Source organism: Vulpes lagopus, chromosome 13 (assembly GCF_018345385.1).
Source record: "Vulpes lagopus strain Blue_001 chromosome 13, ASM1834538v1, whole genome shotgun sequence".
Taxonomy (NCBI): Eukaryota; Metazoa; Chordata; class Mammalia; order Carnivora; family Canidae; genus Vulpes; species Vulpes lagopus.
In genome coordinates this window covers 31,944,239-31,972,205 of record NC_054836.1, presented here as the reverse complement: position 1 = coordinate 31,972,205, position 27,967 = coordinate 31,944,239, and the positions used below count along the sequence as shown (strand labels likewise).

Sequence of the window (27,967 nt, the reverse complement as noted above, 5' to 3'; positions counted from 1 at the left end):
TGCTTTAACTGCTCTTGTATTCAACTTTTAATTAGTTCTGGGCCCTCTTCTTGCTCACCTATTCCTGTGGCTTTAAATACCATGCAAGTGCCAGTGACTTCAAATTTATATCTTTAGTTTAGACTTTCCTTCTGAGCTCCAGGCTCCTCTGACCAGCTGCCCACTGAAATTGCCATTCGATTGACTTACAGCCCTTTTAAACTTTAAATGTCCAAACGGAAATCTTATTCTTGTTTCTATGTCCTGTGTTGCCTTTTAGTCCCTTCTTCATGTTATTAAATGCTATGACCATCCAGCAAATATTTCACATCTCGACTTCTTCCAGAGGTTTGCAAGGCCATGCATGATGTGGCTTTGTTTACCTCTCCAGCCTTTGTACCGTGCAGTCACTATATTCCCCCTGTACTGGTTTCTCCACAAATGCCATTTTCTCCCCACCATAGGGCCATTGCAAACTTTTTTCCTGCTTAGAATGATTCCACTTATTCTTTTGGCTAAATTGTATTCACCCCTCATACCTCACTTCCTAAGAGATGTCTTCCCTGACCACTCATTCTAAGATTCCCCTCATAATTTCCTATTGCAATAGGTGAGTACACAGTTCTTTTCCCTCATAGCATTTACCATATTTAAAAATTATAATTTGGTTTTTTTTTTTACTTGATGCTTCTTTCCTCCATTAGTACTGTAAGGCCCATTAAGACACAGGCCATGTCTGTATCATCATTATCTACCTCATGGTTATGATGGTACCCAGCACATAGCACATATCCAATCAGAGAATTAGTTTTAATAAGAGGAGACTTATTTGCCCTTCTTGCTCTTTGTGTACATAAACTACTGCAGCTCCTTGAAGAGTAAGCTGACTCCTGGGAGACATGAATGAAGATCTGCCTTGTTACATGTGGTTATAGTTTAAAACAAGTAGGATTGTTTAAAGAGCAAATATGTTTTGCTGTAGATTGCTCTTTTAGACCAATATTTCATTTCTTTATTGGTTGAATTTGTCTATAGAGTCCTGCATTCAACAAATCAGGTTTTTCTCTTTAAACTTGATAATTCTTTATGAGTGTTCGTTTGTTGGTAATTCAAGTTTACCCAAAAGATGTTTTTGTTCAGACTAAATAACAGATTAAAGAGTTCTTACTTCTTTCCTTTATATGGATTGTACAAATCATAGCATTTGTCTGCAATAATTGATATTTAATCATCTCTGCTTTCTTTCTGTTACCATGTTTTATTTAAAGATTCATGGCCTCAATGACTTTGTAACTTTTTAGCCTTCATATTTGACAACTGGTGCTTGTCTTAAAGTAGAAGTTATATGGAAATGGCTACTTAGAACCTGTATAGGAATTGAGTCATATGATTACATCTTGACTAACCAAACCCTTTCATGAGGCAAATAAGAAGATCAAAGTAATTTTCACAGACTGACTAATAAGCACCACATTCAAAATTCTTCCCACATGTTTTTTTCTTATTTTGTAAAGAAACTTTCAAAAAACATAGTTTTGTTTATGGATTTTCTCCTTACAGAGTGCATTATGAGCATATGTGGCCCAAGACAATTTGAAGGAAGGAATTCTATAAATTAAATAATTTTTTCAAAGTTGGAGACTAAAACTAATCTTGAAAGAAAAAACAATTCCTTCTAATTTGAGGCTATAAGATGTCTCAAAAGACACTTCAGAAAGTTATTAGAACTACCCCACATTGAGATGTAGAGATTACTTAAAAAATAAATTAATTAATAAAAATAAAAAAATAATAAGAGGTGCCTGGTTAGCTCAGTTGGTAGAGCATGCTGCTCTTAATCGTGGGGTCATGAGTTTGATCCCTATATTAGGCATAGAGATTACTGGAAAAAGAAAAAGATGTGAAGAAAAGAAAATAATTATGAAACAGAAGAAAAGTTTTATACTTTTAATATAGACGTAGGAATTCATACATGCATATGGTGCCACGTTTTCCCTTTAAAATTTGACATAAATGCTAACATACTAGAGATACCCTTTTGCTTTTTTCCACTCAACTCTTCATGCCATTGTATGTATCCAGTTTGATATAGGTAGCTTCATTTCATTTATTTTAACTGACGTGCATTAGTTCATCTTTCTATGAGATTGTATTGGTTATCAAATTTACATGTATCATACCTTTCTTAAGTAAAAGCATTGTGTTATTATTTACATTATGCTAACGATTTAAGAAGTATATTAGGTTAAATTTATGTTTGTTTTTTACAATTTTTGTCCAGGAAATTCTTGCACGAGGAATTCTTCTTCCATTAATAAATCAACTCAGTGATCCTGATTATATTAATCAATATATCATATGGATGGTATGTACTTTCTAAAATTACAACTCTGTTTTTAAAACAGTCTTTTAAAATTCAGAAATAGTATTTGGAGATCAGGATGATCAAGCAATAATTTATTAAAGAATTAGGTAAAAATGTGTTTAAAGATAATCTTTGTATTTCTAGTATTTCTGTTTGCTCATATGTTGAATGAGCTAGCCAAATTCTTTTTAAGAAGTTTGTTGTTAAGATTATTCTGTTACAATTTAGATGTTGTTAGTATTTATTTAAATTAAGAACAATTATTTTACTGCCTGAGTATACAGATGATGAGTAATTTTAAAAGCTGCTATTAGGTTTTAAACATAGGTTGTGGTCTGAACTGCTTAAATAGCATGTGCTTTACATTTTTATACCATATAGTGGAGGAAAGTATAGTGTAAGGAACACTGTACAGAGAATGAGAGGATGGGTGTTCTAGATTTGTGTAAGTTGCTTAATGTGTGTATAAGTCACTAGTTTTTTCTTTAAGTCAGAGTTTTCTCATCCATTATATATATCAAAGGGTTATAGTGATTACTAAATTTACTAGGTCTAATTATTTTTGTGTGTGGTATATATGCTTTTCCTCAATAAATTTACAGTCAAGGAAGAGTTGTAAATGGGCGATTGCTGGGGATTCTTTGATATATACTTCTAGATCCTTGATTCATTTTCTTAAAATGGAATTTGTTCTCCACAGTTGTCTTCCATTAACTCAGTCTAGCTTTCTTAGGAAAGAATTACTTTATTTTTTGTTTCTGGTAGCCATTATCAAACTTGACATTGTTTTATTGTTGCTGCAGCAATATTTGTCTTTCCTACCAGTTTGTGGGTTACCTGCAGGCAGAAATTGTTTTGTTAGCTTTGTATTCCTAAATCATTTTATGGAGGTCACATAACTTGATTCTTCTTTTCATTTGTCATTTTTTTTAGCATCCTGTTAGGCTCTACCAAATCGTATTTTTAAAATATGCAGATCTGCTAATTAAAAAATTTTTAAATGCATATCATTTGGTTAGGAGTTCTACTCATGAAGTTTATTCTAAAGTGATAAAGAGTTAAATAATCTACATTTAAGGGCAAAACTGGGACGCATCAGTGGCTCAGCGGTTGAGGTTCTGCCTTTGGCTCAGGGCATGATCCTGGAGTCCCAGGATTGAGTCCTATGTCAGGCTCCATGCAGGGAGCCTGCTTCTCCCTCTGCCTATGTCTCTGCCTCTTTCTCTGCATCTCTCATGAGTAAATAAAATCTTTAAAAAAAAAAAAAAAAAGAAAAGGCAAAACTAAAAAATTGAAAGCAATTTAAGTATTCTGCATAGAGGATTAAGTAATAGATTATGGCATATTAATACAATACATGCAACCATTAAAAAGAATAATGGTACTGTATCTTGAATATAAAAAGATGTATATATTTTTTATGTGAAAAGGATAACAAAGTGATATGTGTAGTTACTGCTTTTTAAAAATAATTAAGTAATTATATTTTTATTAATGATATAATTCGGATAGTATATATACTATTTGAAATCTTAATAGAAAGATAAGATCATAAATGTTTTAATTTTTCTCTTTTGGGGGTGCTTTAGTGGCTTAGTCTGTTAAGCATGTGCCTTAGGCTTAGGTCATGATCCCAGGGTCCTGGGATTGAGCCCTGCATCTGGCTTTCCTGTTCAGTGGGGAGTCTGCTTTTCCCTCTTCCCCTACCCTTCTCCCTGGCTTGTGCGTGCTCTCTCTCTCTCTCTCTCTCTAATTAAATAATCTTTAAAAATATCTAATTAATTTTTCTTTTGTTTATGTATTTCACTTCTGGAAGTATTGGTTATATAATAAAGTAATTTTTTAAGAAATAGGAAAACATAAAATTTAAAAACATTTCAGTAATGAGTATTATGATTTAAGAAATTTTTTATAACACAAACATGGATGTTTTATAGGAAATTTAATCACAATACAATTCTGTATAGTCTTTTGGTACAGAAAATGATGCTTATTCACTCGAATGTTATGTTTATCTCTCATTCTTGGGATTAAGAATTATTTTTTTTCCTATATATTTTTATGGTGTATTTTTTAAATACAAACTAATTAAGGATAAGCCTTGTCTCTTACTGTGGGAATAGATTACCTCATTTTGTTATCTTCAACTAGAGCAGATAAGTGGACAGCTGTTTGTTTCTTAATGTATTCGTAGAAAAAGCAGGTCTTTAATAACCTACCATTGAAGTAAAATTTACATGAAGTGTCAGAAATTACCGAGTAGTCTTCTAAAGTCTTGTTCTAATTTTGCACTTCCCTAGCACCATTTGAGAGTTCTTATCTTTCCACATTCTAATGAACATTGGGCATTGCCATTTTGTTGTGGTTAACTTGAATATGCCTGATGATTAATGATATTGAGCATCTTTTCCTGTGCTTATTAGCTAGTTTTTCTCTAGTTCTAGACTGAAACAGTCCTCAGTTCTGTGACTCCTTGTAGAGAATGGACAATATCCCAAGTCTACTACCTTTCATACCTTCCCATACTACTTTACTTATGTTTTTTTTGTCAGTGATAGTGGTTAGTCACTTCATAATATCCTCAAGTACTTTTTGTCTTTGTTATTTACTTGATGAAACCACACTCTGGTTAAATTCAGCTCAACTGTCAGCTTCCATTCCAGTTCTTAAATAGCACATGGATAGAGGAAAAAAAAAATAACAGAATTATTTATGTCATCACATTGATTCTGTTCGATTTAGGTCGGAGAATGCCACTCTTCTGTTTAAAACCCTCCAGTAACTTTTCATTCCACTCAGAATGAAAGCTATAACATGTACTGTACCCTACCAGATTTGCCTTCCGTTGCCACTAATCTCATCTTCTACTCCTCTATCTTTCTTTGGGACCATAAGTACAGAGATTTTCATTTTATTTTCTTAAAAGCACTGACATAAACACTTGGTAGTGTCTACCCAGCACATGGTAGGCACTAAAGATTCTTTTTTTCCTTACTAAATAATTCCCTCTCTCACTTGTTTTTTTTAACTTTGTTTTCAGATCCGTGATTCTAATTGCAACTATGAGGCCTTTATGAACATTATTAAATTGAGTGATAATATTGGAGAGCTAGAAGCAGTCAGAGATAAGGCAGCAGAAGAATTACAGTATCTTCGATCTCTAGATACAGTCGGTGATGGTGAGTAATTTGTTTAAGTACAGAAATGTTTACTTATTTAATCATTAGTGTATCTTTAACCAAAACTTTAATTTACCTAAATGTCATTTTATGCTATTAGTTATTTTCTCCTTACCTAAATCTAAATCTTTCTTATTATGTTGACATGTGATAAGAAAGAAAGCTAAGAAAATATAATTTTCTGAATGTGAGGCTATTAATAGTGTAATTATCTCCAAAGTAAAAATAATAGGAATGGTTTAATTTTAATTAAATATATTCACCATAAAATTCCAGGTTATTTCTTTTATTAAATAATTACTCTGTTCATTAGTTATTATGTTAAATTATGGTATGTACATGTTTGAAGTATTTCATAAATAACATTACCACTAGCTCATAATTAATTTGTTTGTATTTAGATATCAACACTATCAAGAATCAAATAAATAGCTTATTATTTGTAAAGAAAGTATGTGACTCAAGAATACAGCGGTTGCAGTCAGGCAAAGTAAGTAAAGTACTTTCAAATTAATGTTTAGTTAAAAATACTCTATATTCACTTAAATATCTAGCAAATGATAAGAAGTGGGATATTAACCAGTGTAGCCCTCCACAAAAATACTTGTAGAAAAAATTTCTCTCATACACTATATTGTAAGTATTTGTTAAAAAAAGGTAAAGGGATTAAAACACTTCCTGAAAAATGCTGCAATAATTAAAGATTTTTTTATTGATTTATTTATTCATCTCTTAATTTTTTATTCAAAATTAACCACTTACATAGTTTTATACATTGGGCAACATATGAGATGGACCGAAATCTCTTCATAGAACTTATATTTTAGTTGCAGAATAAAAAAATAAACCAATAAATAATATGTTAAAAATGTTAAAAACAAGTAAAATATATAAAAAAAAAAGTCAAAGCAAAGAAGAAAGATACAGAATGTCTAGGAATGTTTTAGATAGATGCTAAGTGATTTGGTAACATTTGAACTAAGAGAAATCTGATAGAATAATGAGAGAGACTTGAGAATTGTTTTTTATAGATTAATTTTTTAGGTAGAGGTAAAAAGCATATGCAAAGGCACTGAGATATAAAGTGCTTGGTGAGTTAGAGTAAGTCAGCATGGCTGGTCTGGAATGAATGAGAAGGGAGATAGGAGGAATGAAATTGGAGAGGAATCGTGAGGGTTAGATCATGTATGGTTTTTCTACCGTAGCAAGATTTTTAAAAAATTCTAATTGTGATGGGAATCTCTTGAAGATTTGTGCTAGCAAGTGGCATTATCTGATTTATGAGTTAAAATGATTACCTGAGCTCTTTGTGATGTTTAGATTGGGGTGGAGTTGGTGGGGGACAAGAATGGAGACCGAGAGATCATTCAGGAGACTATTGCTTTAGGCCAGTAAGAGATATCTGCAGAGGTTGTGAGAAGTAATTGGAGACTGGATATAGTACTAACAGATTTGCTAATAGATTAAATATTGAGTGAGAAAGAAAAAAAAAAAAGAGGACTCAAGGAGGATTCCTAGAGTTTTTGACCTAAGCAGCTATATGAATAGTGTTGCTGTTTACTAAAATGGATAATACAGGAAAGAGGTTTGGAAGATAGAATCGAATTTTAGATGTTTTAGTTTGCAATCCCTGTTTGACAATCATAGAGACCTACCAGTTGGTAAAACTGTAGTCAAAGGGAAGATTGGTGATAGACCTAAACTTTGAAGGTCTCAGGATTATTAGATGTTTATTTAAAGTAAAGAGACTGGATGAAGTTACCTAAGAAAGTGAGTGTAAGTAGGGAGATAACCAAGGACTTAGTCTAGAGGCAGTATAGTTACTTGAGTTCAAGAAAAGTGGAATATTTAGCTAAAGGAAACAGAGGAGGTGGCTGGTAAAATTGAAGGAAAACCTGGGACTGTGGTATTCTAGAAGCCAAGTATAGAAAGTTTTTAAAGAGGTGAGAGGTCATGTCATGTCAAAGGCTACTAATAAGTTGAGTAAGATAAAGACTTAGAATTGAACATTAGATTTGCCACTAGGGGATAGTGGTGATCTGATAATAACATTTTGGAGTAATGGAGAGATACCTTTGATTGGAGCTCCTCCAGGAGAAAATGAGAAGAGATGAATTAGAAACAGTGGTTATAAGTAGCTCTTTGGAGAGGTTTTACCCTAAAGAAGATCAGAGATTTGGATCTTGAAAGTAGAAAAGAGCACTTTTTACTACCTTGGTTTTTAGTGTAGTCAAGTGGTTTTTTTTTTTTTTTTTTTGGCTGGTTTTCTAGTTTGGAAATTTATTATGACTCTCTGGGGCTGTAATTTTGCAATGTATTTAAATTTCTTAAGGAATAGGAGACTTAGTTTTATAAATCTCGAGTTTAGTTTGCTGGATTAATTAACTCCCATTTCTTGAGGCCCACATTTGTCGTATACCTGAGTGTACGTATACCTGAGTGTACATATACCTGAGTGTACATGTATGTATGTCTTTGTTTCAGTTAACTGTATTTTAAAATTATATACCCACGTACATTCAATATAGCTGAATGATACAGTTTTACTTATGCTTATTGTTTCTTTCATTAGTTTACCTTATCTAGGCCTTAGAGTTAGAATGATTTTTCAGCATCATTTTTTTTTTAAATCTGTTTGTTTAGACATCTTTTTTTTTTTTTTTTAAGATTTTGTATTTATTTTGTGAGTGTGTTTGCATGAACGGGGGGAGGGACAGAGAGAGAAGGCTAGAGAGAGAGAGAGAGAGAGAGCAAATCCTTAAGATGACTCCCCACTGGGTATGGAGCCCAAAGTAAGCCTTGATCCCAGGACCCTGAGAATATGACCTGAGCCGAAATCAAGAGCTGGATGCTCAACTGACTGAGCCACCTAGGCAGGCACCCCAGTGTCCAGACACATTTTGATAGCAAATCCCTTGAAAATTTAGATATCTTTTTTGAAGCCCATCAATTCTATTTTGAATATCAAACTTTACCTTTTTAGTAGCTCGGGTCAAATAGTATTTTTTCTTGGGAAGAACAATCAGAATCTCCACAGAGATGAAGTTTTTTAACCATACTACTCATCTTGAAATCTTAGAAGGCCCTTTATCTTTTTTATTACAAATAAAGTTGTAGTGAATAGTCTTGTGCATTCCATATCTGTAGAGCTGCTTTTGGGAAAGAGAAAGAAGAGGTAAGTTTGAAGATAGAGGATTTATTTTTATTTTTGTTTTTATTTTTTTTAAGATTTTATTTATTTATTCATGATACACACAGAGAGAGAGAGGCAGAGACACAGACAGAGGGAGAAGCAGGCTCCATGCCGAGAGCCCAATATGGGACTCGATACTGGGACTCCAGGATCACGCCCCAGGCCAAAGGCAAGCGCTGAACCACTGAGCCACCCAGGGATCCCCCAAAGATAGAGGATTTAGATAGGAGAAAACATATACTTATGCTAGGTTGCTTTATGCCAGACATTGTAATTCAGTTATCTATTATTATACAGTATTTATATGAAGGGAAATACTAATTAGGAGGAAGTTTTTTCCTTTTCTCAAGTTCTCTTCATTCTCCTTTATGTACTATCTACATCTAATTTAGGATCTGCCCCTAATTAAGGTGGCCTGTCTAACTTGCAGAAAAATTTTCTGATCTTTTTTATTTTTTAAATAGAGGGTTGTGAGATAAGGATTTAAGAATACGGAGAAACTGGTGAGTACAGGTCACAGAAACATCATGGGTTTTAATGGGAGAGGCTGCAGGTTTTGAAAACATGAAGTCATTCTTGCCAGCTCTGTGATCATAGGCAGCCTATCTGATTTCAGCCTTCTTTTATCTGTTAAGTGGGGTAGGTGTTATTTATCCAATGGGATTATTGGTAGAATAAATAAGTAATATGTATAATGTACATAGCACAGTGCTTGAGATGTAGATGCTCTTAATTTTGAACTTTTTTTTTTTCATCTGTATGTAGTTACCTTGCTATATTTGAAAACTAAATATAATTTATTACTTAGGTAGTCTGAGAAGAAACATATTTTCTATAGAAGACTGTAGAGTTTTTACTCTGTTAGAAGCAAAATTACTTTTTTGGAATATTTTGTTTTCTCAGTGGATAGACTTCAGTCTCTACTTGAAAATGCTGGAATTTACTTATTCTTGGACATTGTAAGCATTCCAGACATCTCCTTTAGCTCCTAAAATGTTCATTTTCATTTGGAATATGTAGATAGAGAAAATTATTTTGTATTGAAAGAAATGAATGCTTATCATACTTTCAATGCATATTCACTAAGTAACTCTTCAAATAACTAGGGGTTCTGTAGGCTGAGACTCTTGGGAACCCACATGACTGAGAAGGAAAAAAACTTTATTCCATTTTAGTTTAATATTTTTATATTTATGTAAAGATCTTTTACCTACTGAGTGAATAGATGAAATATTAACCCACATTTACTTTTATTTGTAGGAAATAAATACTGTGAAACTGGCAGCAAACTTTGGGAAACTTTGCACAGTCCCCCTGGACAGCATTCTTGTGGACAATGTTGCACTACAATTTTTTATGGGTAGGTAAATCCATTTTATGAAAATAATATACCCCTTAAAATTGTTAATAATTGTAAATATTATTACACTTTAAATACCTGATATTAAGCATGCTAAATATGTCTTTTTTCCATTCTTCATTCTCTGAAGTGTCCCTTTTTTGGAAATCATAGAGGTTGAGATATATTTTGTTTAGAAGGAAAGAAATGCTTATTATAACTTAATGTGCATTTGTTAAATTGCTTATTTAAATTCTAGGAGATTCTATGAATTTAAATATTTGAGAAAGTGCACTTTATCAGCAACACACACTGTTTATAACGTCTCATTTTGTGCACGAATAGGGGAAGGAATTTGTTTTTATATCATTTTAATATATACAAAATTTACTAATTTTATTAATATAGCTAACCCTTGAACAACATGGAATTGAGTTGCACAGATTCATTTATTTATACATGGATTTTATTCAATAAATACAATATAGGAAAACAAATGTATTTTCCTTATTCTCTTAGTAACACTTTCTTCTCTAGTTTACTTTAGGAATAGAGTACATACAAAATGTTATATGTGTTAATTAACTATTTATGTAATTAGTAAGATTTCCAGTCAGTAGTAGATTATTAGTAGTTATGGTTTTGGGGAGTCAGGAGTTATAAGTGGATTTTTGACTGTATGGTGAGTCAGTGCCCCTTACCTAACCTCTGCATTGTTCAGTGATAAGCCATGCATCAAAATTGCTTTTATCTGGAGGACATTTTCAGTAAACCTCTCTGATTCGATTCTTCATTTTCATGACCAAAAACATAAATATATGGCTTGTTGAAGATATTTTAATATTTGTAGAAATATTAGTATTATAATTAATCTTTACTGAGAACAGAAGCTGAATGTTACTGATGTAGTTTTTTCTGACGAAACCTTCCATAGCAGTTTTATCTTCTAGAAATTTTATCATGGAAAATGAGATTTAAAAAATGTGCATCCATTTGTGTGTTTTGCATAACTACGGTCTTATTAACCTAACCGATTTGTGATGTAAGTATTCTTTACCTCAAGTATTTACTTAAAATGTAGAATTTTGAGTATTTGAAACTTTAATTCTTGTTAACTTATCATGTGGCTACATGCACCCAAAATGTTTGACATTAATATCTGTGTTGTTATGGGTTTTGTTCGGTAGATTACATGCAGCAAACTGGAGGTCAGGCACATCTCTTCTTTTGGATGACAGTGGAAGGATACCGAGTTACAGCCCAGCAGCAACTAGAAGTTTTATTAAGTCGTCAGAAAGATGGAAAACATCAAACCAACCAAACTAAAGGCCTTTTAAGAGCAGCTGCTGTTGGAATATATGAACAGTATTTATCAGAAAAGGTGAGGCTCTATTTTCGTTACCATATTCTTATCTTCTTTGGTAGTCATTAGTAATAGTAATAATTTTTTAATGCTTATGAATATTCATTACTCATACCAGGCACAGCTACTTGCAAATATTGTCTCATTTAATCCTGGTAAAAGTCTTTTTGTATATTACTATCCTTATTTTATAGGTAAAGAAACTCATGTTTGGAAAATTGAATTAATTTTACCAAGGTCATAAATACTAATGTCAAAGTCAAGATTCAAAGTCACACACACGCTAGATTCAAGGACATTAAAGATCGAAAATAAAAGAATGGGAAAAGATAATGCAAACAGTAACCAAAACAGAGCTGGAGTGGCTATATTAATAGTAAACAATAGATTTTCAAAGAAAAATTGTTACTAGAGAGGAACATTTTATAATAATAAAAGGGTCAGTTGATCAGAATGTTAAAACAGTTTTAAACACAACAGCAAAACCTCCACATACATAGGACAAAACCTGACACAAGTGAAAGGAGAAATAGACAATTCAACAATAATAGTTGAAGATTTCAATACCCACTCAATAACTGATAGAACAATTAATAGAAAGTGACCAAAGGGAAAAATTTGACCAAAGGGACAAAGATATACAAGAATTGAAGAACACTATAAACCAACTAGACCTAGCACTTCTATAGAATTCTTCCCCTAACAATAGCAGAATACATATTATTTTCAAGCTCACGTGGAACATTGTCTAGGATAGACAATGGCCTTTGCTAGGCCATAAAGCAACTCTGGATTTAAAAGAATGGAAATCATAAAAAAGTATCTCCTTTTATCATAGTAGAATTAATTAGTAATTAACAGAAGGAATTTGAGAAATTATAAATATTTAAAAATTAAATCACATTTCTGAATAGTCTCTGGATCAAAAAGAAATTAGAAGGAATATAGAAGGTATTTTGAATTGATTGAAAATAAGAACACAATGTATAGGAATTGTGGGATGAAATAATTATGGCAGTGCTTAGAGGGAAATATGTTGCTTTAAATGCCTAGTTAGAAGAAAGATCGCAAAATGGCAATTTACATTTTTACCTTAAACTAAAAAAGGAGGGACACCTGGGTGGCTCAATGGTTGAGTGTCTGCCTTTGGCTCAGGACGTGATCCTGGAGTTTCGGGATTGAGTTCCACATCGGGTTCCTTGCATGGAGCTTGCTTCTCCTTCCTCTGCCTCTCTCTTTGCCTCTGTCTCTCATGAATAAATAAATAAAATCATTAAAAAAAAATCTTTCTAAAAAATAAATAAACTAGAAAAGGAGACTACAGGCCAGTATCTTTCATCGATATGGATACAACAGTCCTCAAAATTCCTCACATTCCAGTGTTTGTAATGGTTATGCTATAATACCTTTTAATTTATACATACTAGCACAAAAACTGTATTTGAATTTTAAGTGTGAATTGTATTTGAAAACTGCTTAGTCCATTTGCTTATATTTTTTTTGTATGAAACATACTTTTAAAAGACTGTACATTTTGAAGAGTAATAATATAGCAGACACATTTATATTCCCTATCTAGCTGAAGAAATAGAACATTTACTGTGCTTTTGAAGATCCTTAGTACATTCTTCACCTTTCATTTTCACCTGTTTCCTTACTTGGTGATGAAACCAATTTCCTGTAATTATTCACTTGCTTTGCCATATCATTTTACCATACATGTATGTTCTAAAGCAATATATTGCTTAGCTTTGTTTTTTAAACTTTATATAAATGGAATGATACTATATGCATTGCTTTTATTCTTATTATTATATTGAAATTTATGCATATTGGTTTATATAAATGTAGTTCATTTTCATTTAAGTATTTCATCATACAGATATACAAGAGTTTATTTACTTTTGAAAATATTTATAAGCAGTTTGGTTTGTTTCCCTTTGCTTTCTGTTATACTTCTGTTCTGAATATTGCTGTTCATGTTTCTTCATGCACACATTCAAGAGTTTCTGCTATTTAAAAACTCAGTTTTAGTGTATATATGTAAGTCTTTCTATGTTAATTTTTAAAGTAGGTTATAGAGTCAGTTCTGTTGTATGTAGTCCAGTAGTATGGGTTACAATTAATATTGGAAAAATAAAAAATTAATAGTTTTTTTTTTTTTTTTTTTTTTTTTTTTTTTTAAAATTAATAGTTTTTAAGTCAGTTTCTTACAACATTTTATTTTACGATTTTATTTATTTATGCATGAGAGATGCAGAGAGAGAGAGAAAGACAGGCAAATGGAGAAGCAGGCTCCCTGCAGGGAGCCTGATCTGGGACTCGATCCCACCTGGGATCACAGCTGAGCCAAAGGCAGACGCTCAACCACTGAGCCACCCAGGTGCCCTTCTGTCAGCATTTTAAAGATAGTGTTTCATTGTTTTCTGGCTCTCATTATTTCCAGTGAGAAATCAGCTATAAGTTTAATTGTTATTCTTTTAAAGTTAGTATCTTTTTAAAGTATTGAAAGTCATCCTGAGTCTTGGGAAACCCTTTTCCAGGACACAGTAAGTCCTTTTTTTTTTTGCAGTGAATGGCGAAGAATGAGAAAAAAATACAAAACCAATTCATGGTTCCAGAATTCAGGGCTGAAGGCAATATTTTAGTGTCAAATGACTATGGCATGGATTTTCCACCTTTGGTAGTAATTGCTGTCTTTTCCCCTTGCTTCTAATATTGACAGCCATTATTTGGTGTTCACAATAATGGATTCTCCATTGTGTAGCACTCCATGTATGGCTTAAGTGCATTGTTACCATGAATGTTGACAGTCTCTCTTCTACTTTTCCTGTCCTGTGCTGTGTATTGTGATACATTATGAATTTAACATTATGAATTTGGTAACCATGTTTTCTAAAAGTGTGAATAATGAAAATGAGAATGATGACAGTGCCAATATCAGCATGACCTAGACATTGCCAAAAAAGAAGACTAAACTACTGGGTCATTTTAATGACAAATAGAAGGAGCCATATATCTTGGGTTAGGGAGAGGAAATAACCAAAATAAAACATACTGACTGGGGCAGCCCCGGTGGCGCAGCGGTTTAGCACTGCCTGCAGCCCAGGGTGTGATCCTGGAGACCTGGGATCGAGTCCCACCCACATCAGGCTCCCTGCATGGAGCCTGCTTCTCCCTCTGCCTGTGTCTCTGCCTCTGTCTCTCTCTCTGAATTAAATAAATAAAAAATCTTAAAAAAAAAAAAAAAACCATACTGCATGATGTGCAAAACATATTTTGGGATTGGTCTTAGTGGAGAAGGGGATATAAAAGCAAATGTGGAAACTGAATTTTGCAAATGAACTATAAAGAGTTATATTTCATGATTCAGCTTTCAACTGAAACATCCTATAGGTATAAACAAGAGAGAAGTTTTGATAACAAGTTTTGGCTGTTGGAAATTTAGAACTTACTCTTGCAGATCTTACCAGCAGTCATGCTTTCTGTAGTATCTTGTGTTATATCAGATTGTGGCAACAAGAGTATATTTCCCGTTGCTACTAGGTACTTTGATTTGAGAAAAATGGGAGTTTTAAATATCTTCTTGATTTCTAAGATTTTAATAAATTGCAGAAAACATAAAACAAACTTTACTTACATATTTGTATATTTAGCAGACAGTGCAAATGTAAATTTTAACAAACTTCCTTTCAGTCCATAAACTTCCTACCAAAGAAAATGAAAACCTCTTACCTGCTACATATCTTATATTCTATATTCTTTTATACAACACTGCTAAAACAGGGTATCATTTACCTACATGTGATATTGAGGTTTTCATAGTGGAGTTTTTTTGGTCAGAGTTTAGTTTCTTGAAAACATTCAGAAATAATGATATTTTTGACATTATAAAAATGCCAGAAAATAACTTCTTTAGACATTTGCTTCAACATGGCTATCATTGTTGCCAGCCATAGAAAAGAAGCTAAAATTTTGACATGCAGTAAATTTCATATTTTCAAAGAATGGGTTAAGAATAGTGTCCCCTAATTTGAAAATAGATTAAGAATAAATATGGTGAAAAGAATTACGGTAAACAGAAGTGTTTTTTTTTTTTCCTAGAACTGTTAAATGATCTTTGAAGAGGCTAGAAAAGGATAGATTGATCTGAATTGTATACGTGTAGGCTATTTAAAAAAATCATACAGTGAAAAAAAATAACTATTTTTTTTTTAAATGAGACTGCTGAGAACTGAAAAAAATATCACAAGAAAGGGACAGCTGGCTTTTAATAGATTTTCTCAGTTTCTTTACTAAAACTATAATTTATTTGGAATCTACCTTCCCTGTCACAACTTTAAATGATCTGTGTGTTTTAAAACCATTTTCCTTGAGAAAGAGAGGTATAACTTTTAGTGATATCCATTAGACTTTGAAATGTTTAAAATAGGCATTTTAGACATAGAAAATAGGCTTTTTATTTTTATTTTTTTATTTTTTATTTTTTTTGAAAATAGGCTTTTTAGATGTAGATAGTCTATATGGTAAATTCATAGATGCATTGGATTTACTGATCTAAAAACTTGCTGTTTTTAGTAAGTAAAATCTCATTATTCTATGCCTAAATGATTTTACTGAAAGGATATTTACTTAATTTGATGTCATCACATTGAACTGATAAGGGAAGTAAATGTGATATAGACTTAAGAACAGAGTTAGAGGTCAAAGTGAATTTTGTATTTGATTATATCAGCTATACCACTTGGTTTAAAAAAAAGAAAAAAACTGATGTCCTGAAGTCTCCAGGCAGATCAGGGAGGTATTGTTAAAAAAGGAAACACAAAAAGTAAAAATATTCTTTGGGATCATGGAATAGAAAGAAAATAATTTTTTAAATTAAATGTAGATAATACCTGTTTAGTCTTATTGCAGATATATACTCTTTTAAAAAGTCTTACATTTATGCATTTTAACAATACACAATAATATAGCCTACAATATTTAAATACCTATTAAAGAGCATAAAAGTAAAGAGCTTAAATTGTATATTGAAGGACAAAACCTAAATAGTTATGCTTTTCTCAAATATTATCTATTTAATTAGTCCTATTACTAACTGCTGCTGTTAACTAGTGCTCTTGCTGTTTTGCTTAACCACATTTGTCTAGAAAAGTACAGAATACAGATTAATAATTTTGGAAAATGCGTATTTTTGCATTTTTATGTTAGAGTAGTAAGAAAATACATAAATATTTTTTCTCTATTACTTTTTTTGAGGGGGGGAGATCTGGTTGGTTGTGTCCCCAAGATAACTCTTTAAAAGTGTTGGTCACGTTATACAAGGGTGAGTCCTAATCCCGTTCCATATATTTGAAACTATAGGATAAAGTAAACTTAAATGTAAAATGTTATGATTTTTCAAATTTGCATCTTCTTATTTCCTAGAAACTGAGTTTCATGAGCTTGGAGGGCAACCAGAAGGACAAAACTAGCTAACACTAGTTCCTCCTTAATTTTTGTCACATACTTGGAAGTTGTTCAGTTCTTTTTTTGTTTCAGGGAAAAACACATACGCACCACAACATCACATCCTCCCATACACAAACAACAAATAAGAACCCTTCCCTTCCTCCTTCAAAAAACCCCACCCACCACACAACCTTCTTGGGTTTACCAACTAGAATGTTGGATGAACCAGGGAGCATTAGACATTGGATAGGCCTTTTCCTACATATTTATGCTCTGCTGTTTACTTATTCTTTAAATCTTTTCCCTTTTCTGTATTTATCCACTCTTTTCCTTGGATATTCTATTGGGTAGCATATTTTAATTATTTAAACAATGCTTTCTTGTGCAGGTTTCTTTAGAAGTTAACATCCTTATTACTAATTTATTCTCCAGAGCCTTCAGAGCTAAAAATTCAGAAGTTGGTATGCCGAAGATGATGATATTTCTAGCTTTTCAGCATTTTTTTCTTTCAATAAAGAAATTTTTTCACATTGAACATTAAATTTTATATTTCTGGGGCATATCTGTCATATTATGCAATTTAAAATGGAAGTTGTTAGAAGAAATTAACTTTTTATGTTTTTTGCCCTCCCATATCATACTGGAACTTTGCTGCAGCATTATAAAGCCAAATTTAGGAGAAGGGTAGTCTCTTCAAAGGCTATTTAAAAAGATTATTTCTAGTGTTAAGTAAGTAACAAGTGCCTTACTCTTTTGGCAATCGTGTTAAATACATATCCAGGACTACTGGATATTAAACTCTAATTCCTCATGACATTGTTTCCTGTGTGCCAGACACTGTGCTAGTATGCCTTATGGTTACATATTAATATGGTTACACAATAACCATAGGTGGATTATCTCCATTTTGCAGATTGAGGAAATGAAGCCTCTTGAGAGGTAACTAAGCAAATGTCAAGATTTAAATTCATGTTTGTCTCCCCATCTACTTTATACTACATGATGACAAGAAGATTTGGTTCTTATTTCAGCCTCCTTAAACAGCTACATGGTGTTTACAAGCCAAGGATTTTTTACCAATTACTTCAATAATATAGTTCCATTATGTAGTTCTTCTACTCTAAAGAATTAACTTGTATTTAGAAACTTAAAAAGTCATTACTACTATTATTTTTCTCTGTTTGTTAGGCATCTCCAAGAGTTACCGTTGATGATTATTTGGTGGCAAAATTAGCAGATACTTTGAATCATGAAGATCCAACCCCTGAAATCTTTGATGACATTCAAAGGAAGGTATTGTATATAGCATCTATCATTAAATCTTTCTTAATGAAAAAAAATGTATATTATATGCATGTAATTCATTTTTTAAAAGGTTAGTGAAACATAAAAATATAGTGGTAACTAAAAAGATAATTTAACACTTCTCATAAACGAAAAAGGTAGGCTAGTTTTTTGTTTATTTAATTGACAAATGAGGAAAATTCTTATGTTGGGTTATTTAAATCTGAAAAAGAAAATCTGACTCAAGGATCAGACAAATAGTCTTAGAATTTCATGAGTTGATGATGTGTAAATTACCTGACTTAAATTTATTTTACTCTGTTCCTGGAGCCTTTGTGTGAACTTGTTTCATAGAGAACACTACTTCCTGGAACATTATACATATAAGCTGTCATGTGACCTCTGTTTCAGTGGGACCGTTTTCAATGCAGTTAGGTACATTAGGTGAAATTAGTTGAGAAATCATTAGTTGTGATGTTGTGATGTAGGCTTATTGCTGGCCTCATAGATATGGAACCATAATGATTCATTATAGCAAGACCTCTTCCTAGCTTTTGGTGAAATCTTATTATTGGAAAGTAGTACATTATCTCTATTAATGATGGAATATCTTGATTTATTTCAATAAGGTTTATGAATTGATGCTACGAGATGAAAGATTTTATCCTTCCTTCAGACAGAATGCACTTTATGTGCGCATGTTAGCTGAGCTGGATATGTTAAAAGATCCTAGTTTCAGAGGATCAGATGATGGTGATGGAGGTAAGGTGGCTTACGCGCATATTTGTGTGTGTGTGTGTGTGTGTGTGTACATGTATTTCTATATATATAGTTTACCAAAAAATGATGTTTTAAGCAAGATAAAAAATGCCTTGAAGCCCAATATAAATTGTAAAATATTTAAATCTCTAGAAATGAATGACAGAGTTTAGTTACTACACTAAATTAAGATGTTGAAAATTTAATAACAGATTAGTATTTCTCTTTTGCTATAACGTGGTCACAGATTCTTTTAAAAAATATTTATATAATGCTTCCTGTTTTAATTTTAATCACATTATTTTTCTCACCGTATCAAATCGTACTTTCTCTTGTTTTTTCGTGTTTATAGACAGTTATCAAATTCTTGACAAAATGTGGGCCTAGATTGATTTTAGATTCTATTTCTGGATCTTCATATTGTTGATAACAAAAGTAAATTACACCTTGTTTTGCTTCTGATTCCTCTTTTACCTTGATTTGTCTTTGGTGGAAAGATTTAAGAGGTAGGCAGACCACAGAAGGAAATAGGAGGTATATAATTGAATAAGGAGGATAGAGAACTATTTGCTCATTTTAATTATCACCTTACTATTAACTAAGGGGTAATCCTTGGTAGAATTTCCTGTTTACTTTTTGTGACCCTAGGTCTGAGAAACCAAGAAATGATCTTGGGCATTTAGAGTTATTGAAACTTGAAAGCAACACCAACTGCCTCTTTGTAAAAGACACATTTAGAGATCCAGATTCATAAATAATCTCCTAAGTAGTGCTGAAGCCATATGTTAACTTTAAGTTGTATATGAATATTGCTTCACCATATATCATTACTTTAAAAAAAAAGATTTTATTTATTTATTCATGAGAGAGAGACAGAGAGACAGAGACACAGGCAGACAGAGAAGCAGGCTCCATGCAGGGAGCCTGATGCGGGACTTGATCCTGGGACTCCAGGATCACGCCCTGCGCGGAAGGCAAACGCTAAACCACTGAGCCACCCAGGGGTACCCTATCATTACTGTTTTTAACAGAGGGGCATCATAATCGGTAACTTCGGGATCCCTGGGTGGCGCAGTGGTTTGGCGCCTGCCTTTGGCCCAGGGCGCGATCCTGGAGACCCGGGATCGAATCCCACATCAGGCTCCCGGTGCATGGAGCCTGCTTCTCCCTCCGCCTGTGTCTCTGCCTCTCTGTCTCTGTGACTATCATAAAAAAAAAAAAAAAAAAAAAAAAAGAGATAAAAAAAAAAAATAATTGGTAACTTCGTGTGCTCACATACAGAATAAAACATTAAGGGAAAAGATGTTAATTTTAATAATGTATAATTAAGACTTAGCTCTCTAACATTACTTTTAAAAATGATCTCTACTTTTTAATTAAATGGCATTACATATGAAGTTTTATATATCTTGTTCTGTTAATTAAATGTTAATTTAAGTATCTAGCATTACAATGTTTTGAGCCAAACTACCAAGAATAAGTGGACATAATAGATATATTATGTATATAAACCAATCTTTTTATTCTTTGCACAAAAGAAAAATTTTAATTGTAGTATTTCTTAATCCAGTGAGACAGAACTATCAACATTCTTGTAACATTTCCTAATGAATTTCATTCTTCAGTGTTTTCCTCATGTTTACATTGTATCAGACAACTTCATATGATATACTATAAGGATAGAATACTTAATCATTGCTCTCCTATACATGAACACCTATTTTTGGTATTTGGCGGGGGCATGTGCAAATCAGGCACGTATATATTTTCTCGGGAATCTGTGGCTTTTTGAAGAAAAATGAGGCCTAAAGGTTAGCAGGTATTTGGGAGTAGTATAACACAATTTTCTCTGCTTTTTTGTTATGTCTTTGCTTGGGTGACTTTCATTCTTGGTATTTGAACCTCAGATAAAACAACTCTTTCAAAAGTTTTTTTTTTTACTGTATCCTAAGTTGACTATCCCTTCCCACAGAATCTTTTAATGGGTCTCCTACTGGAAGCATAAATTTGGTAAGTATTATTAAATAACTTAGTTATTAAAGTGACTTGAAAATATTATAAAAGGTAAACTTTAACATACATAAATAAATGATATATTAGAAGCTCTCATCATTAATTATAAGAAGTTACTTGCTTTAAAAGAAATGTTAAATTCATATATAACAGCTTCTGAAATTTATTTTCATTTTTAAAAATGTGCTTGTCACCTGTAATTCAGTTGTATTTGATAAAAAGGTGACTTCATTATTTTCAATCCCAATATTTAGTTTTTTGAAATTACTTTTTGATTAGTGATATGTTGGATAGTAAATGTGACTTATAAATGTTTATAGTGAAATTAGTTTTTTCTTTTTGTATGTAGAAAAGAAATATAAAATTAGTAGGATATCTGAAAACTTCCAGGTATTTCTTAAAGTGCACACTGTAACCAGTTCAAGTGGTAAAAAAATTTTAATCTTAAACCCTTATATTAAATTAAGCAACTTTATCTTATGATTATGGCTTTAAGAATGATGTATTTTTAGCATGTAAGCTGTCATTGGCATTTTATACATTCAAAGTGAAGTGTGAAGTAATGAATATTTCAGTTCTTTTATATATCCATCCCTGTCATGAATAACTTCTTTCATAAAATGTTGCTAAGAAGAAATACTTGTTCAATAGAAGTTTTAGTCCGGAGTTTTTGGGGGGCAGTTAGGAAGAGAGTATTTGCTTTGTTTTTCATTCTACCCACATTACTTTTTCTTTCAGACTTTTTTAATAGCTGAATGGTCTAGAGGTCCATTATCTTAGTTGTCTTCTGTATTGCTATATTTATTTCAAAAAATAACCTTATTGTTTTATTAGTCTATGAAGTACATTTAACAAAACACTGAAGCAGTCAGCCATAGTGCTAATATCAGATATGATGTAACATTTAAAATATTTTTTTAAATCATTTGGTATCATTACCGTATGTTTGTTATAATCTATAGCCCTATCACAAAAAGGAATAACTTGTAGAGCATGAAGGAAGTATTATGTGAGAAAATTTCCAAATATGAAACTTTTTATTCATTTGAAATTTCAAGTATTCACATTTATAGTACTTGTAGGAGTGTTTGAACACTAGTAACAATTTTTTTTTTTACTTTGTTCCATATTTGGAATAAATGCCTTTTAACCTAAGAGCAGTTCCTTTGTTATGTAGTGATATAAACCAGGCAGTCTCATTTGACAAAGGTCACACTTGAGGTCAGTGACATGCAGTATTTTGTTATTCATATAAATCTATTAAATTTAAGCTTTTAAGTAGCTGGACTCCTTTGGAATCTTTCTTTTTAAATATAGACAAATTTTAGTGGGTAGCTGCACTTTAAAAGTAGTTTTAAGATTGAAAAATAGGTCATAGTAGTTTTTTCCAGTATAGTAAACAAAGAAAATAATGTGTGGTAACTTACTCATTTTTCATTGAGATTGGCAGGTAAATTTTAAACATTTCTAGCAGTTCCATTGTAGTTGTGTGGATTATCACAGTAAATCTGAATTTTCATTTTTTGCCTTAGCATAATGTTAAAAAAAATTTATGTTTTTGCAAGCAGTTCAAGAATTTTAACCCAAGGATTACTTTACACACTGTATTTTATTTCAGGACAGCATTAGTGTACTTGTTCTGAAATCACAGTTTCTTTTATCAAATAATATAGTTCTAAATCAGTGTGTGGTTAATATTATTTTACCAATTGTTATTTTATATAATCTACTTTATGTTTACATTTGCATTATACCTGTGACTAATGATTAAGAGATGTTTCATTGGATTGTTTCATTATATTTAATGAAAATAATATTTATTAATTGTTTAAGTGCTAAAAAGATATTTAGATATAAAGTTTTCTAATAACTCCTGGATTGCATAGTATAAGATGCTAACATGTTTAAAGTAAAGAGTAGCATGTGGCTAGCTGTTGAAATATTACCTGCCAAGGAGGGTTAACAATAACAATAATAGTAATAACAAAAGTATATCTTGAAAAACAATTGTTTTATATTCTCTGTGATAGCTTCTAATTGGAAGAAGATCACAGTAAACAACAATCTAAATTTTGTGGAATATTCTGTTTTCTCTGTAATGTTAAAGCAAAGGTTGTATTTCTATCAAGATGTTTTATTATAGATCATATGACGACTTAAAAATAAGCACACTCTACTTCTTTTCAAAGCATTATAATTCATTTTATAAACTGACAGAGTTGTAGAGCAAGCATCACACCATTATACCATTGGGAAGACTGAGGTACAAGAACTGGTTGATTTAGCTGAAGTCTCTTAGGGTATCACTGGTGAAGCCTGAACTAGACCTATTTTATTTTATTTTATTTTTTTAAATTTTTATTTATTTATGATAGTCACGGAGAGAGAGAGAGGCAGAGACACAGGCAGAGGGAGAAGCAGGCTCCATGCACCGGGAGCCCGACTAGACCTATTTTAATTTAATGATTCATCCCCTTGACTTGACCAGGAAAATACTGTCGATTATCTGTATGTTATTGCCATTTTTTTTTCTCTTCACTAAACAATCTTCACTAGAAGAACTCTTTTGGCTTTCTTCTTAGAATGCAGTTGCCTTAATTTAAATGGCTTTATGTCATATGTATGGCTGCATTTAAGCTATTTAAATGACTCTTCTAGTAAGATCCTGTGGTTTTTGAAGTGTAAGATATGTCTGAATCTTATAATGTCTGTGTGTCAGAGGTCCCCAAGCCCATTTCTATATTCATTGATTACTAAGACGAGGACTTATAGGCCTCAGGATAGTCAGACTCTCATGGGTAGGATTTATCAGAGAGAGAGGATTTAAAGCAAAATCATCAAAGAAAAAAGGTAAATGTAACAAAATCTAGAGAAAACCAGGTACAAGTTTCCAGGAATCCTCTCCCATGAAAGTCAGGTTGGACTAACTTAATTCCTCCAGCAATGAATGTGACAACACATGTGACATGTTGCCTACCCGGAAAGCTTATCTAGGACTAAGTGACCAGGGTTTTCACTGGATGTAGGTCACAAAGGCAAATCTCTGGTTAGTACATACTAAAATTCCAAACTCCCAGAAGGAAAGTAGGTGTTCAGCATAAACAGTTACACAAATAGTTTAGGTATGGTGAACCATTCTTAGCAGTTAAAGAATGGTGGGAACCTTCCCTAATTCTAACTTCCTAGATGTCATCCAAGGGCCAGGCTTGGAAGCAGTCCTTTCTAGGAGAGCAATTTCAAGTAAACTCTTTTTTGCTGTTTACTTTTTTCCAGCTTTATTGAGATATAACTGACATAAAACATTTGTAGGTTGAAGATGTACAACATATTGATTTGATATTACAAAATGGTTGCCACAGTAGGGTTAGCTAACCTCTCCATCACACAACATAATTACCATTTCTTTTTGTATTGAGAACATTTAAGATTTACCCTCTTAGTAACTTCAAATATATAATGATATTATTATTATTATTATAAATATAGGTGACTCAAGTTAACTCTTTCTGTGCAGTCTGTCATTATGTGCCCTTCTGAGTATTTGTGGGTATGTGTATATGAGGCAAAAAAAGTCTTAAATTTAAACTGAAGGGCCATAGTTGAAAAAAAGATTCATTTTGGGTAACTCAGTAATAATTTTGTTTGTGGAATTATTTTTGAAAATTATTTAAAATCTGTCTTAGACTCTGGATTCACTTCATGTTATAAGAAATCAAAATAATAGGTAACATTTTTTTGTGTTAGGCAGTCTTAATAAATGTTTTACATGTCTTCTTGTTTAATTCTTTCATAACCCAATGATGTGTAGGTACTATTATGCTCATTTTATAGATAAGGAATCTAAAATTATTTCTGAATTAACAAGAATGTTAAGTAATAACGAATTGGCTCTAGTATACTTCAACATTAAAAAAATGATAAGAACATGTCTACTTATTTTTATCCATATTTTTTTCCTTCTTCTGCATTGAATATAATTGAGAAGCAGCAAATGTTGGTATATGGATAAGCAATGAAGGAAGAAATGATCAATGTACTAAGTTGATTTCTGAATTACTTTGTTTTATAATTTTTTAATTGTGGATTTTCTCTCTACTGTTAGTATAAATAGAGAGGATTATTATTGGGAGAGGGATACAAATAATATAAACTCTACATGGGACCAAAGATGAGTAAGGTATATATGATATAGAATGCTTTAACACTTTTTTCCTATAAAATTAAAATATTAAAAATTTTTTTTTTCCAAGTCTTTAGATGACCTTTCAAATGTAGCTTCTGATGACTCAGTACAACTTCATGCTTACATTTCAGACACTGGTAAGAGACTCTGTGGTATAATTATTACTCAAAAATTATTATTATTACTCCTGAATTATTTTCCACATTTATTTTTACAAACCATTTTTCTGTTTTGTAGTTATATTTTTTAAGTTACATTTTTTTCTGCAGCATGTTTTTCATTAAATTCTGCGTTTATTTACTTGTTATATATGGTTTGATATATACTTTATATCATGTTTATAGTACTTTGTGTATATGTTATGATGTACTTGTGTACCTTCTTTCTCTTAAGGTTTTTACTGTTAACATTTGGAAAATTTTAAATTCTAAGCATTTTGTTACTACTAATAAACTCTTGAAACCCAATCTTTTCCTCTTCTTGTTGTGTCTTGCTGATAATTGTCTGTATAATTCTTTTTAAATAGCTTGGGGCAGATTTTAGGTCAATTTTTTTTATATATGCAGAGTCACACTAGATAAGTGGGTCAATGAAACTTTTGTATAGGAGTTTACAGAAGCTTAAGAAATGCTTGGATGAGGTGAGAAACCTCTAAAATTTTGTGACTCAGCATACGCGCAAAATGGTTAGTGAATTGAAAAAAGAATCTATTTCCATCCTTGCCAATGGGTTATTATATAATGCCAGTGAGTAGTAGATAATGGTGGCTTGCTTATCCAACTTCTCACTATTTCCAGACTATAGGAGTGTGTCTGTCAGATTACATTTGAAATGTTACCATACTGAGGTATCTCAGTTCAATTTCATGCTTACAGTTTAGGTAACTAAAAAGAGATTTTATAGTGCAAGTATAGTTTAAAAGATAATTTGCATTTTTTAAATATCTGTTTTCTTTTGCTTCCCCTGGAGCTGGAGTCTCATTTTGCATTGTGTTCCCTGCCATATTTCTGACATAAGTTATTTATAATTGCTGTCTAAGTTGTTCTTTTATCCTTTACAGTCAGTGCATACATTACTTGTAAAGGTTACTAGATAACAACTTTGTCAATAAAACCAGAGGTTTTATTGCTTTTCTTTCTAGCTTTTGTTATAGTTGTTTCACTTTTCCTTCCTGAAATTTTAAAGTTCTTTTAAAAAATCTTTCTTCATTAGTTTTCCAAATATGAAAGTCTTTTTAAACTGCAGATGTTTAGTGTTTGTCCTTTATTTCTTTCTTGAAGACCTTAAACTTTATGTCTCAAGGAAGATACTCATGTCTATATTTTTTATGAAGAACTTTTCTTTTCTCTGAAAGTTGTGATTTTTCCAGCTGCTTTGTCCATTTATTCAACAAGTGTTTAAAGCTTCTTAAAATGTATGGAAGCACTGTACTTAGCATTTTTAATAAATTGTTATTTCTGTCAAATAAATTATGTATAAATACTAAAGAGGCACATAATATAGTTGTTAAGAGCATAACTTTTTGCTCATTTGCATGGGTTCAAACCTCAGCTCTGCCACTTAATAGGTGACCTTGGGCAAGTTCCTTAACTTCTCTGTAATGTCCTCATCCATAAAATGGAATGATAATAATGATATTTACCTCATAGGGTTATTATGGGACTAATTAATTACATTAGTAATTATATATGAGTGGACATTATATATTAGTGTTTGCTCAAATAAATCTTTGACCATTTGGACTCCAAAGTCTCTTTGAGTCTGGATTTTGTTTTTAACTTCTTTATTACAGGAAGTAGAGCTTAGAGTCTAGTGAAGAGCTAATCAAGGAGTGGTCCATGGACTAGTGCATATTCTCTTCTTTGTGAATCTTGCTTTAAAAAATATTAGCTAAATTAAGCAATGTCCTTAGTGAAGAGTTTGATTTAAATTTTGGTCCTAGTTCTTATCTGATTATGGATTAGAGACAAATAGTTTACATCACCTGCTGTAACAGTGTCCTAATGAAAACATAGTATTTCTACAATAATATCTTAACATCATCTCTATCAGTATATACAACCTCATTATCTTTTTTAAAAATCAAATTACCTTTTTGTTTTCTGCACAATCTTACTATTCTTCCTATTGTGCATGCACCCTAGTCATGAGCTCTTCTGCCCATCAATTTGTGATAAATCTGATTATTATTTTTCATACTGCTTTCTTACATTCTTCCCTTCATTTCTTTTCTGTTCTTTCTCTTCTCCTTGTTCTTGTTAGCTTCTAATTGGTTATGAATTGCTGCCTAATTGGCTTCTGCTTTCTGTTTTCCTTCCCCAAACCTATCTTGAACACAACAGATAAAACTATTCTCTTGTAGTCATGCTAATCCAATTGAGTGGTCCTAGTTCTCTACAGGATGAAAAGGTTTTATGCAGTTTGTTCTGCATAGCATAGGTTTCTGAGAGAAGGATGACTGGAAGAAATGAACAGTGAGTAATAAATAATGTTACCTATAGTTATAGCCTCAGAGAGCGAGGTGATCAAAGTCAGTCCCTACCCTAGTCTTATGTTTATTCAAATCAGGAACACTGATATTAGAAAGAAAAGGACAATTTTGAGTAGAAAGTACAAATCTTAAAAAATTTTTTGATGAAAGCTTAAAGACACTTCTGCCCAAATTGCATTTGCCAGTATAGATTTTTAGTTTTTATGTTATTAAAATAATTTACTAAGATGCTATATGCAAGCCTTTTTTTTGCCTGATTATATATAAAACACAAAATATTTAGCTCCAAAACTTGGCCACTTTACCCACACATACACACAATTATGGATCTTTTATTACTAGAAGAGCAATATATACTTGTGGTCAGA

At 31.9% G+C, this 27,967-nt stretch overlaps 1 protein-coding gene across 4 annotated transcripts in view; it reads left to right on the top strand.

Moving 5' to 3' along the window:
• The window catches only part of SNX13 (sorting nexin 13), a 123,282-nt gene that overhangs the window by 71,481 nt on the left and 23,834 nt on the right, over nucleotides 1-27,967 (top strand). For all 4 annotated transcript variants that reach the window (XM_041727492.1, XM_041727491.1, XM_041727493.1 and 1 more), the window contains 9 exons: nucleotides 2,261-2,344; nucleotides 5,385-5,523; nucleotides 5,925-6,013; nucleotides 9,977-10,076; nucleotides 11,243-11,436; nucleotides 18,058-18,162; nucleotides 18,783-18,915; nucleotides 20,885-20,922; nucleotides 25,176-25,245. In XM_041727492.1, coding sequence (XP_041583426.1) covers nucleotides 2,261-2,344; nucleotides 5,385-5,523; nucleotides 5,925-6,013; nucleotides 9,977-10,076; nucleotides 11,243-11,436; nucleotides 18,058-18,162; nucleotides 18,783-18,915; nucleotides 20,885-20,922; nucleotides 25,176-25,245 — 952 coding nt within the window. The remainder of the gene's footprint in view (nucleotides 1-2,260; nucleotides 2,345-5,384; nucleotides 5,524-5,924; nucleotides 6,014-9,976; nucleotides 10,077-11,242; nucleotides 11,437-18,057; nucleotides 18,163-18,782; nucleotides 18,916-20,884; nucleotides 20,923-25,175; nucleotides 25,246-27,967) is intronic.